At 40.9% G+C, this 16606-nt stretch overlaps 1 protein-coding gene across 1 annotated transcript; it reads left to right on the top strand.

The window, feature by feature from the left end:
* Window positions 1-8697: 8697 nt before the first annotated feature.
* tmem256 (transmembrane protein 256) lies at window positions 8698-10946 on the top strand. The gene is made up of 4 exons (XM_026352387.1): window positions 8698-8831; window positions 9258-9295; window positions 9689-9769; window positions 10420-10946. The coding sequence occupies exons 1-4, from the start codon at window positions 8750-8752 to the stop codon at window positions 10561-10563; spliced, it is 345 nt and encodes a 114-aa protein (XP_026208172.1). The 5' UTR covers window positions 8698-8749; the 3' UTR covers window positions 10564-10946.
* The last annotated feature ends 5660 nt before the right edge of the window (window positions 10947-16606 follow it).

Consider the following 16606-nt stretch of genomic DNA (forward strand, 5'->3'; position numbering starts at 1 on the left):
TAACTCAAGACACGTGACTTCTCTCAGAGAAAATGAATTATGTGGTTCAGCTTGACTACGTTGAGTGTGAATCAGTGGCTCAATTATTTTCAGTTGAAGTGTAGATGGCCCTTTTTAAATCGGAGCCCCTGCCCCTGAGAAACAAGCTGTTGACTCCACTAAAAGTAGAGAAATCAGCGTCAGTGTTAGAACAAGAATGCCGTGTAAACATGTTTTATTTTCTACATTTGACTAATAAAACAAATTGTTTTTGCTGTTGAGTAATTGTTAAAGTAATGTTTCTTTTCAATGAGTAATACATAATAATGGGTGATTGAGAGTAATTTACTTCCTTGTCAGTAGATATAGTTGGTTAGGTTGGGAGTTTGTTTGCTTGTTTGAATGTCTATGTGTGTTTTAGGGGTCCACATGCACACTCCATTATGAATAATAAGCACAAAAAGACATCATTTTACAGGTTATTAGGCAGACTTATCCTGCCTGACATTTTGCAGGCTGTAATTGTTTTTGATATATTTCATTCCTCCGCCGCTCACATTCCTATTGTTGTCGTTGCAGCTTGCTGCATTGTGAGCAAAGCATTCGTCGGCGGAGAGAGAGCATAAGGAGCGGAGCTAAATCAACATAATGAAAGCAGAAAGTGGCTCCTCTGGGAAGAGTATCCAAATGACAGACATCTCAACGACTCTATCTCAAGCAACATCGTTGTTCCAGATGGATGATGTTCGGCTTAAAGCAATAGGTTGCTTGTGATGTGTGGCACCCCGCAACTTTTCAGCTTTATTAGATTAGGTGATTAGGTGAAATCTTAATGGTCCCCATGGGGAAACTGGGCTCGTTGCAGCAGTAGAGAAGATCTAGATAAGAATGAACAAATAGTACTGATGATAATACCACACACAATTTGTACAACAGAGCATAATGAGATTACTCGGTGGATTTCCAACACAGAGATGGAGCGGGAGCTAGCTCACAAAAACAGTGTGTTGACGCATGGAGCAGCGTCTGTTAGCTGGGCCTGACCTTCCGGCTCCACTCTTCTGTACACAGATAGCAAAATTATTCTGGTGAATATTTTTGGCCAAGTGTGTGTTTCCTCTGGCTCACATACAGCATGACTGTCTGACACTACCTCCACATCTGGGCCCGTCCTGGCTCACACACATACATGCTGCTGGTGGTCAGCCAGAATCTGCCCAGATGTGGAAGTGTACGGGCCAGACTGAGGACCCAGACATATACTGGGCCAGAATCTTTCACTGGGAAATTTCCAGTATAAAGCACAAATCCTTTGGCCAACACCTTTCTCAGTCTCAGCTTCGAAAAACTACTTTACCTCTCATCTATAGACTAAACCTAACCAATTTTAGTGCAACTAAACCACAATAGTTCCATAATCCTAACTAGGTGTTTGATTGTTTCCATGAACCAGCGCTGTAAATGTGTCTATAGGAGGAAAAGGGAAAGTCTGTTTTCCATAAGAAAATTAGTTTTACCAAGAAATAGTGATTTTTAACATGAAACTAGTTCCTTTTTTGTTCTTTTTTTTTTTTTTCATTTACTATGGATAAAAAGGACAGAGAATTAAAATAGCAAACAACAAGCGTAGAAATAAAAGCCAATTTTTTATTTGTACCAACACAGAAAAACACATTTTCCTCTATTTTAATAAATCAAAATTCACAAGGGCAACTCTGAAAATGTTTCTTCCAAAATGTTTGTCTTCTGTGCCAAACTTAACAAAAGGTAATTATGTCTTTTTCTGCAATTATAGATAACAGCAGTGAAAAAAAAAAAACAACAACAGCGTCGCTGCAAAAGCTGCATACAGATTTCAGTTACGCCACACTGTGGGTGCACTCGTTTTAAGGTCGAAGAACTGAATAGACAACGTTTGTCCAGCATAGAATCTAGATAGGTAGATGAGCTGTAGTGGAGGGTTTGGTTTGGATGCGTGTTTCTTTGCGGGGATTGTGCTGGAATTTTACCCTCTATTACTCAAGTTAATCAGGGCAGCATCAAGTGAGGGAGCTGCCAGTCACCTACTGAGCTGATTCACTGACATATGAAGCTGTTCCACTGTGCATGTGTTGCCTGAGTCCATCTCCTCTTCCGTTTCCTCTCTCCAGCTTCTCTCCTGATACTTGACTAATGAGACAGAAAAAAAAAACAGCCGTGAATCCTTTTTGATTCCTCTTTTCCAGCAAGCCAATGAAAGACGGCTGCAGCCTGCATTCTTCACGTCTAATCCTGGTTGTTCACAGCGGGGCTGGACAGCAAGGCTTAACCTCCAATAATCTGCATGCCTGCTTCTGTATCAGATGTGTCCAAAAATAAAAAATAAAACTCAGTAAAGCCGAGCTACACTTCACTGCCAATTAGCTTCTCTGATGGAATTCAGGCTGAGAGGAATGTTGATCACCTTTTAACCAACATTTGCCTTGTTAGAATATTTAAAGGCCTGTAATGTTGAACTTCCATCCCTCCCCTGCCTACTCCCTGCCTCGAATTTAGCTCCCGGCGACTGCACGTCCATCAGAAGTGGTGCCATGGAAATTGAACAGTTGTTGCAGAAAAACAAGCATTCAGAAGGGGACTCATTAGAGGTACGAAAACAGGCTGATGGAGCCGGAAGACGGGAGGAATAAGCAAAGTGGATGAGCTCGATGACCTGAGCAGCCCTTAGGATGGTGCCATGATGTGGCTGGTATACATGTTGTATTACAGCTCTGATTAAGAGTTAGTCTGCTTCCTCTCTGTCTGTCTGACTCTCAAACTAATGTAAAATAGGTGGATGGAGCAGTGGTGGAAATGCTGACGAGAGAATGGGAGAAAACATCCACAAATGAAGCAAGAAAGGTCTAAATTAAGGTTCCTGATGTTTTTGTATTAACACTGACAACTGAATTCAAGTAATCTCTCCACCATAGGTTGAAACACAGCATAAATATATATATGTACATGTATATATGTAAATTCCTTGGTCGTGAAATGAAAAGTAATAATTTTTTTACATTAACAATATTGCGCTATTTTGGGGGATTTTAAAAATTAAAGTTAATGGCATCAAAACACCTGGGTTCAGTGTTCAGAGGAACAGGGATTTGAAAATCAAGTTGAAAGCTCCATTTGCTGAAAAAGATGGTGTGATACCGCCAAAGGTTAAAAATACCTTGTGGTAACATTACTTATTAATAACGTATTATACTATTACTATGGTATATGGCTGTAGCAAGAGCCCAGAAGTTGAAAGGTGCTGATTTTGCTGCAGTCCCCTCTTTATTAACCCCGAAATCCCAGGAAAACCGAATTGCATTGTCTCACAATACTTCAAATTACAGTTTCATAGATTTTTTACTTGCTTTCCTTGGTACTAGTTTATAGTATTAATGGAATTATATTTCCCTTTGTTCTATCTATATTAAAGTATCAATTCGTTTTTACCTGAAAATTTAAGATATTATATATTTTAACTTTCTTTAATCAGGTCGTCTCAATCTCTTTTTCAGAAGAGACCTGAGAACAAGAATCATTCATAGCGCCTAGAAGAAATCGACAACAAAATAAATGAAACATAAAAAATTGTAAAATTCAATCACAAGAGCTTAAATGATAAAGATTTAAAATTGGCAAGAGAAATTAAAGAATATAACTCAATGACAGTTTGCAGATCATTCCATTTAAATAGAGTACAGTACCTTAAAGCACTCCTACCAAGGTTAGTACGCACCTTTCTAAGGTGAAGTATTTATTGGATCAGGTATTGTTGTTACAGGATTTAAATGCGACATGAGATGTGAGACAGTGTGGGAGCTGTAACAATAAAGCTTTAGAAATGCATGTAAGCATGACGAGTCATCAGGGAAATATAACCAACCTTATCCTGCAGGAAGCAACGATGAGTAAAGACTTTGTCATTGGTTATGAATTGTAATGCACTGGTATAAACAGGGTTCAGCTGCTCAAGTTCTGTGGGAGCAACATGACAATCCAGAATATCTCTTTTATATGATTCAACACAAGATATATAAGTTCCATGTGGATTTTATTTAAACACATTGGCATTAATATTTAATTTGGAGAAGATCAGGTGTTTGGTCTTTTTGGCTCTTAGAACAAGCCTACGGTCAAGAGGTGCTCAGTAGCAGTAGATTCAGTAAAATAATGTTATTTATGTATAGTGTAAAAACTGGTTCAGTGATCCAAACAGTCCAAGGATAGAGCACCATCATCAACTATAAGAATTCTGCCAGTATCCTACATAAAAGACCATTTTAAAGCTGCACAGTTAATACCCAGAGTAATACTGAAAGGGCAGCTATAATTGTTCTAGATGACATCACCAGTTTTCATTTCTGATGATGTCATCTGATGGAGTTTCAGAAGATGACAAGGACCAAATCTGCAACCTCAGAAGTATGAGCAAACAGATGCCAACATGTGAACTAAAGCTTCCTCCACCTGAGTACTGATGATGAAATCTGGAGTTTCAGCCAGATTCAAAGAGTAAGTTTAATACATATACTGTAAATGTAATCCCTAAACTAGGAAAATAAGTAAAAAATTTGAATTCCTTTTGAAATCAAATGAAATGAGCATAATATTTATGATGGCTTCTCCCATTCTTTTGGGGGGGATAGGTTGGCACATTATTTTTTTTACCAAACATTGCTCAAATAAATAACAATTGTTGGGGACTAGTTTCAGCTGCGGATTAATACAACTTTGGTGCCTGACTGAAAGTGCTGAAATTCATTGTAATGAAGGAACATGTGACCTGGTGCAACAGTGTGGCTCACTGATGTGTTTTTAATGTTTTGCACAATGCTGGAGCTCTGTGGCACAGAGAAACTACACATATCAGGATTTGCTTACGCAGCCAACACTAGTTAGCAGAATAAATTGATGATCGAGTCACATTTTGCTAATGAAACTTCATTCTACCTTCAAGCCATGGGCTGTGTGATAACCAGGAGCGCTGGCACCCAACGTGATTAAACAGAACTTGATTTGACATGAGAGTAAATGAAAGCTTTCTTTTGGGTTCTGTTATATGCTGAGCGCAGGCAGGAGGGAGGGGGGGGCAGAAAATACATTTCTTCCCCACGATGAAACCGAATTTGCCTCACTGTAACCAAGTTTCTCCGGCTAGGATATTTTTTGGCCTAATTGCTGCCAGTGGCTAAATCCTATCCATTTGCATCGATCTCCTTTGAAGAGAGATGCAGATGAGCTTAACGAGTGTGCTAATTATGCTCGCTCAGCGTGGGGAGCCTGCTGCGAGCGCGACTTTATGTCTGTGTGTGTGTGCATGTGCATGTTTGAGATTTTCCGCCTGTGCAAGGCTGAACTTTTGTTTTTGCACGTGCATAAATGCTGGGGAACAAACAACTGACATTAAGAAGACAGTGATTTTGTTTGAATACCATCAGTGGATTAACAATAATGTGCTTTGATTGCATTGTTTGCGTCTGAACATATAGCCCAGCTGAGGATCCAAACCTACCAGCCTTGCAACCAATAAAACAAAGACCGTGGAAGTGTTGAGTTGAAAACATCCACGGAACTGTATTTTTCAGCACTGACATGAGAATTCAGACAAATGAGATAGCGCGTGTGTGTGTGCATGCATGCGTTTGTGTGTACCTGCGGCTGTTTTGGTCCAGCATTCGTGCATGTTTGCCGCTCTGCCAGCCAGTGTAATGGCAATGACTGGTGTTGTCTCCCCTAGCGCACAATAGCCTGGACTCCCAGACAAAATGTCACTCGACAGGCCTGTCTCTTCTATCGCTCTCTCTCCCTTCCCCTCTCTCTCTCCCCCCTCATTCTTTCCTCTTCAATGAAAGGGGATGTAATGACATAGACGAGTGACAGAGCCGGAGCATGAAAAGTTGTGACACCGGGGCACAATACGTACATTTGTGACTAAACATCTTGGAGACATGAAAGCGCCCTAACAGATAGATAATTGGCTGCGGTTGCAGCTTCTCAAAGTGAGTTGGAGACAGTGAAGAGCTGCAACCGTCAAAACACATCAAGGTTAATGGAGATTTTTCAGAAATGCTGGGTTCTTTTTAAATCTCAGCATCAGGAGAAGGAGCACGCCACCCAGCAGGGGAAGCTTTCGGCACACAAAAGATATTTCTTTGCTTGCAGGATGGAGCTGTCCTGTTTTCGATTTTTTTTTGCTTCATTTTCACTCCGAGACATGAGAAACTCAGAGTGTGACAGTGGAGCAGACGAATGACATTTCCAACAGTATTACCATGCAAGCTTCTCATTTCAGAAAGCGTCATTCGGAGTGCAGCTTATTTCTTTAAATATCAACGGCTTTGAGCTCTTGCTGTGCTGTTTCCAGCTGCCTTGTTACCTGCTGAAGAAAAACAAAGCAGAATCTTTATTTTTACGCTGATGAGACAGGCTCTTTCCACTTTATTGGCCTTGAATTCAAATTCCCACGCAGAGCATAGATGCATCGCCACTAGATATATCTAACAATATAGCGAACGAGAATAGGAAATTGGATTTTCAAAACAACCCACGGCAGTATATTAAGTTGAAAGTAAAGTCGGATTGCAGGTGTGCCTACACTTGTTTTTAAATGTGGAAAAATGGAGGCCAAGGAAGCAACAATCCCTGTTTTCCTTCTGCAGGAAGCATCTTTCTTTGTCACTGTCACACCACAAGGTTGCACTATGGGGAGAAATGAAGTGTTCGGCAACGGGTGCTGTCATGTAAATGTGCAGGTTGCAAGACAAGCTACCAGTTCCCAATTCCACAAAGTGCTCAAGCAATCAAATCTTCCGCTCATCGTGCGACCGACTGTTTCCTCAGGCGCGCGCGATTGCGACTAGACAAGATGAAGGCGAACAATCGAAGGCGATCAGACACATACAGTACGCACGATTGTACTCGACAACACACTGAGGTTTGGCAGAGAGTGAAGCAGTCACTAGAGGACAGGCAGGCGGACCGGCTGAAGTGAGATGGATGTCGGCTCTTGGAGGAACCACACAGCACATGACTACTGGGACTTAGAGATAATTTGCTGCTTGTCTGTAAAAACAAGATGTAAAGCCTTACTTTATTGTTGTCCTTGCTGTCTCTTTTGCCATGGGCCAGAATGAAAATGACCTGGGTTTGTCTGTGTGTGTGTGTATGTGTGTGTGAGTGTGTGCGTGGATTCTGTGCTGATTAACAAAGCATCCTTGTGCATACAACCCAACACGGTGACAGCACTGCCAACCATTCCACACATGCATGAGCACATTTGATGTCTTTGGATGCAAACACACTCGAACTGGCTGGTTGAGTTCACAGTTGATGATGAATACTTGTGACTCATAAGGCTTATTTTTAATTAGCTACATGGTCATTAAAATGTGTTAATAGTATGCATTGTGTTAATGCTGTGTCAAAGTCAGCTAAGGACGAGGCTCTGCGGAAACTGCACTTTAGCGACTCTCCAGTAATGCAGTGTGACCCTGTGTAATTTCAATATGGTAATTGGAAGAAGTCCCCCTGCCCCCTCCACGCATAATCCACACACACTCTGGACAAAGTTTGGCTGAACAGAAAGCAATACAGCACCCCCTTTTGGTTGGCTCTTTGCATTTATATCAAAAGGTGAGATCAACACCAGTCGCCAACATCACTGCTGGCGGGAAAATAACATCAAACATTAGAAGTAATTCACTAAAGCAGAGAAATGTCAGCTGTTGCTCCCAGAGTGCAGTGGGGGGCCACATTCTGCTCAGACCTCCAGTTAATGTTGTGTGGGAAATTTGGTGCATATGGTGATGCTGGAAAAGGGTCCAACCCTGTTGTCGAAATGTTTTCTTCACATGGAAGTGGCACATCAGTTTAATTCAACGCTGCCCATGAATAAGGACTTTGAGGTGACTTCTTAAGACAAAGCAAAGCTAAGTGATCTCGTGATAGTTTAGTAGGTCGGTGACTTTGTTTTAGCTGTTTCTTTCCTCCATGCTTAGGCATCACAGCACCATAAAGACTACTGTATACCACGGACATACCCCACATTAAAATAATAACAGAATAAAGTGCTAATGAGCCCTCAGTGAATGTGTCTTCTGCAATAAGCCGCATGGGCGCTTTGATTGAATATGAAAAGCCTACACTCACATTTACGAAGCGTGAATAAGTAGCCTCAAAGCATAACAGTGACTGTTATAGTGCCCTGTCAGTGTCAGATCTACCTTGTAAAGTTAGGAAAATGTGCCCTTGAGCTGCAACTGGAGCAGGGCAGCTGCCATTTTGGCTCCAAGCAGCCCTGAATGAAGGTAGTTCCACCTGCAGTTGCTGCGGCTTTCAAGTACACAAGCAAGTGTCGACATTGCAACAGCGCTCGGGCGACTCAGACCAGTGTGATCAGAGGGAGCTCAAATCCACGTGAATTTGTTATATTATTTTATTTAATTCCACTGTATTTTTTGGCACACTTTCTGGTATGTTTTACGTTTTGAAAATTGTTTAAATATAATACGATTTTGTTATTATACGTATGCAATTCTTATTGAGATAAAATAGTTCCTCTCTCTCTGACTCACTTTATGTTATAGTTTAATTCGTCTATGTTTTATTGTATTTACTGTTACATTTTATTCCACATTTCGGTTACAAGCTTGTTCTTTTGAGCTGCAGTCCCAAACCTCAGACTACAGAAGCAGGAACTTCCAGAGAGACAGTGAAGGCACCGTTAGCGTCTCTTCCGCCTGTCTGAGACACCAACATGAGCGCTTCTGCAGTTGTCCGGAGGTTAGCAGCTCTGTCAGGGGCTTCTGCTGTGGCAGCTGGAGCATACGGTGCTCACGGTAAGGACACAAACATCACAGACCAAACCTGCATAGATCCTATCATTAAGCTGGAGAGTTAAAACAGTACGGAAGGACTGTCACGTAAACGCATGCTACACCAGTCTCCGTCCCAAAACTTATCAATTTAACGCTTTCCTCCTTATCGCCTAACTGCACCACTCCAAATAAAAAAGACAAACGACGTCTGCTGAAGTTGGACACGTTAGTGGTTAATTCGGCATCGAAAGGACACACGAAAAAGCCCGTTATTTAGTTAAAGCGAACAGTGTTGCATAGTGGCGGACAGCTTGTTTAAAGACTGCGTCAGTGGGCAACGCGCAGTCAAAGTAGGTCAAAGGGCTACATCAAGGTTATGTTAGGTATATTATTCATATAGATAATATTTTATTATGTGTTTATTCTGTTTCATATTTCTTGTTTTAGACTTCAAAAACCGTGACCCAGATGACTACCAGATGATGGTTTGTAAATTCAGATTTTTTTATTTTTTATTTTTTGTCTTTGATATGTTTTACTCCTAATCCATTTTTTTACTTCAGGGAATGGTTTTAGTTTAGTGCTAAAAGCCTGTGACATTTCCACGCCTGATGTAGAAACTTTCTGAAAGTGGAAAAGACTGTAAAACGTTTTTTCAGTCTGGTCTGATACCTGATGAAAATGATGAAATAGGCTCCTAACCCATTCTCCTTTCATTCTCCCCAGTGACTCCTTAAAGATCCTCTTGTAGTCTATCTTCAGAAGTAGCCCATGTCCATCTTTTCCAGAAACCCTTTGATTTACTGAAATGAAGACTGATTGGACTGATTGCAGATTTTTTTTTTTCCTGAAAGCTCTCTCTCTCTCTGTCTCTCCAGCTATTTGAAACTGCCAACAAGTACCATTTTTACCACAGCCTGGCCCTGCTAGGAGCTGCCCACTGTGGCAAACCTGCTGTGGTGAGTATGGCCAGCTAATACCACCTGTCAGGGCTGGATGCACTTGAGCGTCCTTTAAAATTGAACTTCTATGATGTGTCATACTGCAATTTCCTGACTATAGTCACTCAGAAAGCCAGTATTCCTATAGACTGTAATTATAGAGATGTTTTGCACAACTGTAGGTCATAGCTGCTTCACACAGTTGTTTATGTGTTTGTTTCTTTCCATTATTATGAATTAAATTGGCAGTGGATAGCTGTGGATATGCATTTGCTGTACATGGGCAAATATCTCAAAATAATTTCTTAATATTTGTTGTATTTTGAGTACAGGAGTTGATTCTTAACAATGGAGTTACAGTTCAAAAAAGTTAGTAAGTGGTACTTTAAGCTTTAGAATTTGCTTAGTTAATTTAGATTAGTCTTTGTTTGCACCCCCTTATTCATGAACCCTGACCACCACAGTCAACCTGGTTGTTGCCTATGCCAGCTTCTTCAGTTGACGGGCTACATATACTAAATGCTGCATCTAAAGGTCTAACAGTGGTCTGAAAACATGTTCAATTTAATTCAAGTTGAAGCTTACTGCAAGTCTTAGCTGCACATAAGAACACATTGGTAACTTTAATATATTGCTAATGTGCCTCTTCTCTCTCTCCCTGTACACAGGCCGGTACCGTGCTCATAGCGGGCATGGGAATGTTTTGTGGATCGCTGTACCACCAGGCCCTGACGGGAGACCCTGGCCTACGCAAAATGGCTCCCGTGGGTGGTGTAGCCATGATTGTTGGCTGGCTGGCCATGGTTCTCTGAGCTATAACAGCTGCTCCACAGGGCCAATATACGTGACACTAAACTGTCATACTGCTAATGGATGAACTGGAGAACTTGTGCGAGTTGGCTGAGAGGTTCAAAGTGCTGAGTTATAATGTCCCCCAACTGAGCACTCCCTGCCCTGGGGTGTGGGTGTCAGCAGGAGATAAGGTCACAACGAGATTATGACTTTTCTACTATTGCTGGCTGTTTCTGCTGGTGTACTTGAATATCTATTTTTAAATAAAACGAGCAAGTGAACACAGCATGTCATGCATTTTGTAACAAACCGTTTGCTGATGTTACATTTTCAATGTATGCATGCCAACTTTGTACTGGAAAAAAAAATCACTATTGAACTAATAAACATTTCCAATGCTATACATGGTTTGTCACTGTGAACAACACAGTAGTAGTATTTAACTTACTGCAGTAGTATAATTTATGTATTTTTATACAGCTCAAGTATGACAAAAGCGAAATGAAGGGTTTATAATTAAATAATTGATAATACAGTCTTATTGTTGCCTTTGTTTCTCCATTGATTGTTTATGTGATTTATGTACTCAAGATCTAATCTTAACAGTGAGTATCGATATTAGCATAAGATCTGCTCCAAACACATTTTTATATTTTACAGTAAGAAGTCATTTGTCAACTCACAGTTGTAGGTTATAGATTTCTGTGATGTTTGAACACAAATACGTTTTCAGGGAGGAAATACTGGAAATAACCTGAAGGTGTACACTAAGCAAGCTAACGATCCATCTAAAAAAAGTGACAGCTGTAAAATGATGTTTCCTTACCACTAAGAGGAAGATGGAATAAATCACCTAGACAGAAAAGGACTTCAGGTCAAAACGCTATGGTCCAGACTGACTGATTAGATAAATTTGTTTACTTCTTTAAAATCCCCAGAGGATACATCCTGGTGTCTCCTGACTTTTTCTTCATCGTTAGGTTGATGAGAGTAAAATGTCTAAAACCTATTGGATTTCCCCATCAATCTCAAGTGTGCCTTGTGTGTCGTGTTAATTAACAGATGCTAGAGTGCTAACGCACTAAATTAAGATGGTGAATGTGGTTTACATTATATGTTAGCATGTTCGAATGCTGGTCTTAGCATTTAGCTATAAACACTTTTCTGTCTAAGAGCAGCTTAGTCTTAACACTCTTGATACTTAATGTACATATGACTTTTTCTTAAGGATTGGAGTGCACTTCCACAAATGCATGGGCCCTGGGGATGTTGTATATCTTTGATCAAATCAACATACAGCACATTATATTTATTTCTGACATGCTGCCTGCCTGTATTACTGATTATCTTCCATGAAGATACCATATTTACACAGGAGGACAGTTTGCATTAGCATTTCGTACTCTGCAGACCACCTCAAGGGTTGTTTTCTGTATCTGGTTCAATGCATCTTACTGATCTACCGATCACAAACACCAATGTCAAGGATATTGACCTCGTTCCTCAGAATGTGCTGTGCACTTTTCATGGATGCACCCATAGGATTCAGCATCTATAGCAGCTGAAGGAAGTGATTTTTCTTGCAGCTCTACATGTCTTCACAGCCTTAAGCATACAACGCTGGCAGAACATAAAAGGTTATTACGCATGGCCTCCCCTAAGCCAGTGCCATGTTCTAACCACTCCACATTTGAAATAAAAGTGAAATCCATTGAAACACTAATTCGACTTCCTGACTGTAGGCCCATGAATGGGACCTTTTCGGTCAATGTGGTGTGGTTGGATACATAAGCCGAGGCTTTTCTCAGAAGAGCAGCCTGAACACACTGCCAATGAGCTCTTGATCACGACTCATAAAATCCTTATTAGAATTAAGAAGGTGTTGTGAAGCTGTGTAAGGACCAAGTGATCACACAGCACAGAAAGACAACCAGTCACACATCTCTGACTCATAACTTAAAAGTTTATGGAAGACACCTGACTGGAAGTTACAGACTGTTCCACACTGCCGGGTGCGTATTTGAAGCTCCATCATCAAATTTTCAGGGAAGTGTTAAATACTTGAGAGGAAAGCCATGTGATTCTGTGACAGGATGTGAGGTACAGCTTTTGACCACTTTCACGCAGCAGTCTTATTTTAAGATTCTTTATGTCTCTCCTTGGTAGCTGACATTTAGATGTGTGGATCCTGCTGTTGCCAGCACAGCACCTCTGGGTTCAAATCCATTAATTGGATCATGATGTTCTGCTCTGGCAAGTCACATTTAATGTGTGAGCACATGAGAAATGGAGAAATGGGAGATAAAGGGAAACACTTCTTTTGGTGCCCTAATCTGCTTTACCTCAACATCCCACGTTATTCACATGAAGCTATTTATTCCTATCACTATGTGTCTGAGCAGTGATTGTCTTTGCCTTTCATTATTTTTCCACATCACTCAGTTAAAACCACCTTCAAAGTAGATTTAGTAGTGCTTCAACATTCAAGCCGCCGTGTAAACCAGCCAGGCTTCGTCACCTACTGCCTCTTTATTGTAGCAAGTAACATATCATGCGACCGTATCCAAAGCCTCATGAGCTGTCCAGTTGGAAAGTTTCTACATCTGATTTGCCAGTCCCTCACTACAGGTACAGGTCAAAGTGGCTTGCTGACTGACTTGTTTCTTCTTACAGTATAGTGGAAGTTACCTATGAGTGCTTTCCTTTCAATGGTTCCTGCTAGATACTACCATACTATCATACTACCAGTTTACTGAAGCCCTTGAGACAGGCTTGTTCTAAACCCATGTAGGATGTGCTGAAGTGAAGCTATACCTTTCCTCACCTAAACATTTACAAGATTTTAGGATGTGGAAGCATCGTAGCATGAAGGTAATCCTCCCTGCCTCCATGTCCCACACTTCTCTCCAATTAAGTTTCTTTTTTCCTACACATTCCCTGACTGATTCACTGAGACTGCTCGTGCAATGAGCCTCTTCATGCCTCTTCAACTGGCTCCTTCCTGTCAGCTGCCGTTGCTTTTCCTGTGATATGCTTAGACCAAACCCATCTGGTTCAAACTTTACTCAAAACATCAGTGCATTTTTTTGTAAATGTCTTAAAACATAAAAACGATTTAAAATGCCAAGTGACATACAGTACATTTAACACCTGGGCTTTTTTGGACCCCCAGAGGTCTGGGCCCTGGTGCAACTGAAACCCTGTGCTTTCAGTTTTTTGGCGGCGGTCTTCCTCACTGCTCTGCGTCCAGTGGTATCAAAAACCACTTACCAGAACCTGTAAAGTTCACTAATCACCATCATATAGCTCATTTGTTTAATCTGTGCAAAAACCAAAGTGAACAGCAGATTGTGTGCCAGACTATTTCTTGGCAGATCTCTGTGGAATCTCTACTGGTTGCTGGGCAATTGCTTCAAAGGAATAGGAAAAGTTAGATGGATAGAGCAAAGTTAGCAGTTTCCCACCATCTTCCAGCTTTTATACAAAGCTAAGCTTACAGGTTGTTGGCTAATATTTAATAGAATCAGAGAATTTCTGATGTTTAACTGCATTCCAGAGGATTCAGTGGCTCCTTTTCTATATTTTGTGTCCATCTGCTGACTTATCAGTCAGCTCCTTGGTGTTTCTTTGTCTTCATGATGTAGGTTTTGCTGCCTAACAAAAGCTGACCCTTTCAGATACACGTGTATGCATACGCCACACTCATTTACTAATCAGCATATGAATAAATGTGTAACTGTTGAAACTAAGCAGCAGACAAAAGCAGGAAAATTACGTGTTACAAACAACATAGATGACGGCTTCATGTTTAACACTAAGCTATGTCAGTGTGACAGTGAGCCAGCATGTACACCACCAGGACTGTGAACCTAGTGTGACATTTCAATAAGTATTTTATTTTGAATGACTGGTTATTAAGATATGTCATATTGAAGGAGTGAGTGATCAGTGTCTAAAAAAGACCCAATTAAGATCTTTAATTAAATGAGTGAAGCAGTAAATCATAAAAACTTCCAAGTGGGGTGCATACGTTGTGTAAGCCTCGTAGAGTTGCTGTTTCATCCACCCACGGTAAAGCAGGATGGTCCACAGAAACAAACCCACAGGCAGAAAGTCTGTCTGAGGTTTTGCCTCAGCTTCAAAATGTAATGTTGTGAGCATCAGAGAAAGACGAAGCACAGATACTAACAGTAGATATTGTTAATTATACCTCCAGAGACTTCCTCTGCACTTCACAAGTGTTCCTCCCCTTTATTTCTCGACTCCAAAATATATTATTCAGTCAAAAAATGTTCCCCGCTTTTCCCTGTCTTGCCCTTTTCTTGTCTTACCCTGCAGACAGATTTAATTACATCAGCTTCTTCTTTAGGGGGGAAATGGTTCCTTGTTCCATTGATTTCTTGGTCTCTGTCTTTTCTGGTCATAGATGAAGAAAATGATTGCGTGAAAGTCCTCTAGTTACAAACAAGTAAAGTGACAGAGAGCTTAGAGAAGCTGTGGGAAGACGTGGAGAAGCTGGGACCAAATGGCCTGCCCATGATTACCCAGAGCTTCCTCCCTCTCACTCACATGGGCCAGTGGATGCACAAATATCTACACAGCACATACACACACACAGGCTATATATTAAAGTGCATGTTGTATAATACACAGCAGAGCAGCGGCAAATCCTCTCTCAGAGGTATCAGGTAGGCGGCTCGCACAGTGAAGCGAAATGACTGTAATGATCGTCCTCAACGCTGCCACATCCCAGTCCCCCCTGCTGACCTTTCCAAGCCACTTAAATGATGGTCAGCGCTATCACACCCACAGATAGATTATTCCCTCACTTCAATAGATACTGAGGCCCCATCACTACAGCCCCTTTTCACAGCTCTATACCCAGTCATTTCACTTCAATCTGCAGCATGGGGATGATGGCCATGCATCAGAGGAGCTAAGGTGGATGACACCGAAGGGAGTTACCACTGTTACCATATCACCATAACCACTATCAGCAGCAGCCATCTCTCAGAGTAATGTAATGTCTGGGGATTGTTATTAGCCAGCTGGGAGATGAGTAGACGGTGCTAGGTGGTTTGGGTTACACTGTGTGATATAAATGATATTACACAAACTGTCTTTAATGACACTGTGAATGGCTATGAAAGATTAAAGTTCACCGTAATGGATAACCCGTCTCATGTGACTGTAAAACATTTCAAACATTTTTCTAACCTTGACAACAGTCACACTCTTAATCCACTACATTTTTTTCCACAGCTGGAGCTGGGTTTTGAATAAAGATTTTACATACTGAAACTTAAACATAATTATTCTCTAAATAGGGTATACCCCTTCAGTATTATATTAGTATATTCAGTTTTCATGCTGATTGAGGATGCCCTGCACATGATGTAGACCACCCACACTCCCACTACCAAAGCATCCCTGGGTCATTACGTTTCCCCCTCCATGCTTTTACTGCTTGGATCCAAACACTTTGCTCTTCTATGGAGTTTTCTGTTCTAATTGGATCAAGTTGCAGTATTGCTCTTAAATTAATGCAACAAATGAAAATATTAGAGCATTTATAATGCACAGTGGAAAACTTCCCTCTAATAATTAACTAGATTAGTGCATATCCAGAGGAACAATATAGGCTATGATAATTATATTTGTACTTGCTGAAAAAGCAGGCACAGCTCTGGTGGTAACTCATGCCAAGCACAGCATGATTTCCCTGCATAGACCTGGAATCTGTGTGCAAAAGCTACATGTTTATTGTGCAAAAATTTATTTAGGTTACTCAGTAGGCACAGTCACAACTATTTAATAAAAGAAAGGGAGCCTAGTTATATCCTTATATCCTATAACCTTTTGCTCTTCTATTCTACCTTCCATACTTTCATTTTTACATTTTTCCCCTATATCCTTCATTCTTTTATCACCTTTCCTTCACTATTTCTGCTGATCAAGCACTAGCTTGATGCCAGAGGTTGAATCTTTGAAAATGAGACCACCACACGCCTGTAATTCCAGCCTGATCTGACTTGCAAAGAGGAAGATTTTTTATGGTAGCGC

This window comes from Anabas testudineus, chromosome 18, assembly GCF_900324465.2.
Source record: "Anabas testudineus chromosome 18, fAnaTes1.2, whole genome shotgun sequence".
Classification (NCBI taxonomy): Eukaryota; Metazoa; Chordata; class Actinopteri; order Anabantiformes; family Anabantidae; genus Anabas; species Anabas testudineus.

What these genes read in the sequence shown, in the direction of transcription:
- tmem256 (XM_026352387.1), top strand. Translation starts at nt 8,750, where the DNA reads ATGAGCGCTTCTGCAGTTGTCCGGAGGTTAGCAGCTCTGTCAGGGGCT. An exon ending in TGGAGCATACGGTGCTCACG is followed by an intron (nt 8,832 to 9,257) that starts GTAAGGACACAA and finishes TTCTTGTTTTAG; the next exon opens with ACTTCAAAAACCGTGACCCA. An exon ending in ACTGTGGCAAACCTGCTGTG is followed by an intron (nt 9,770 to 10,419) that starts GTGAGTATGGCC and finishes CCCTGTACACAG; the next exon opens with GCCGGTACCGTGCTCATAGC.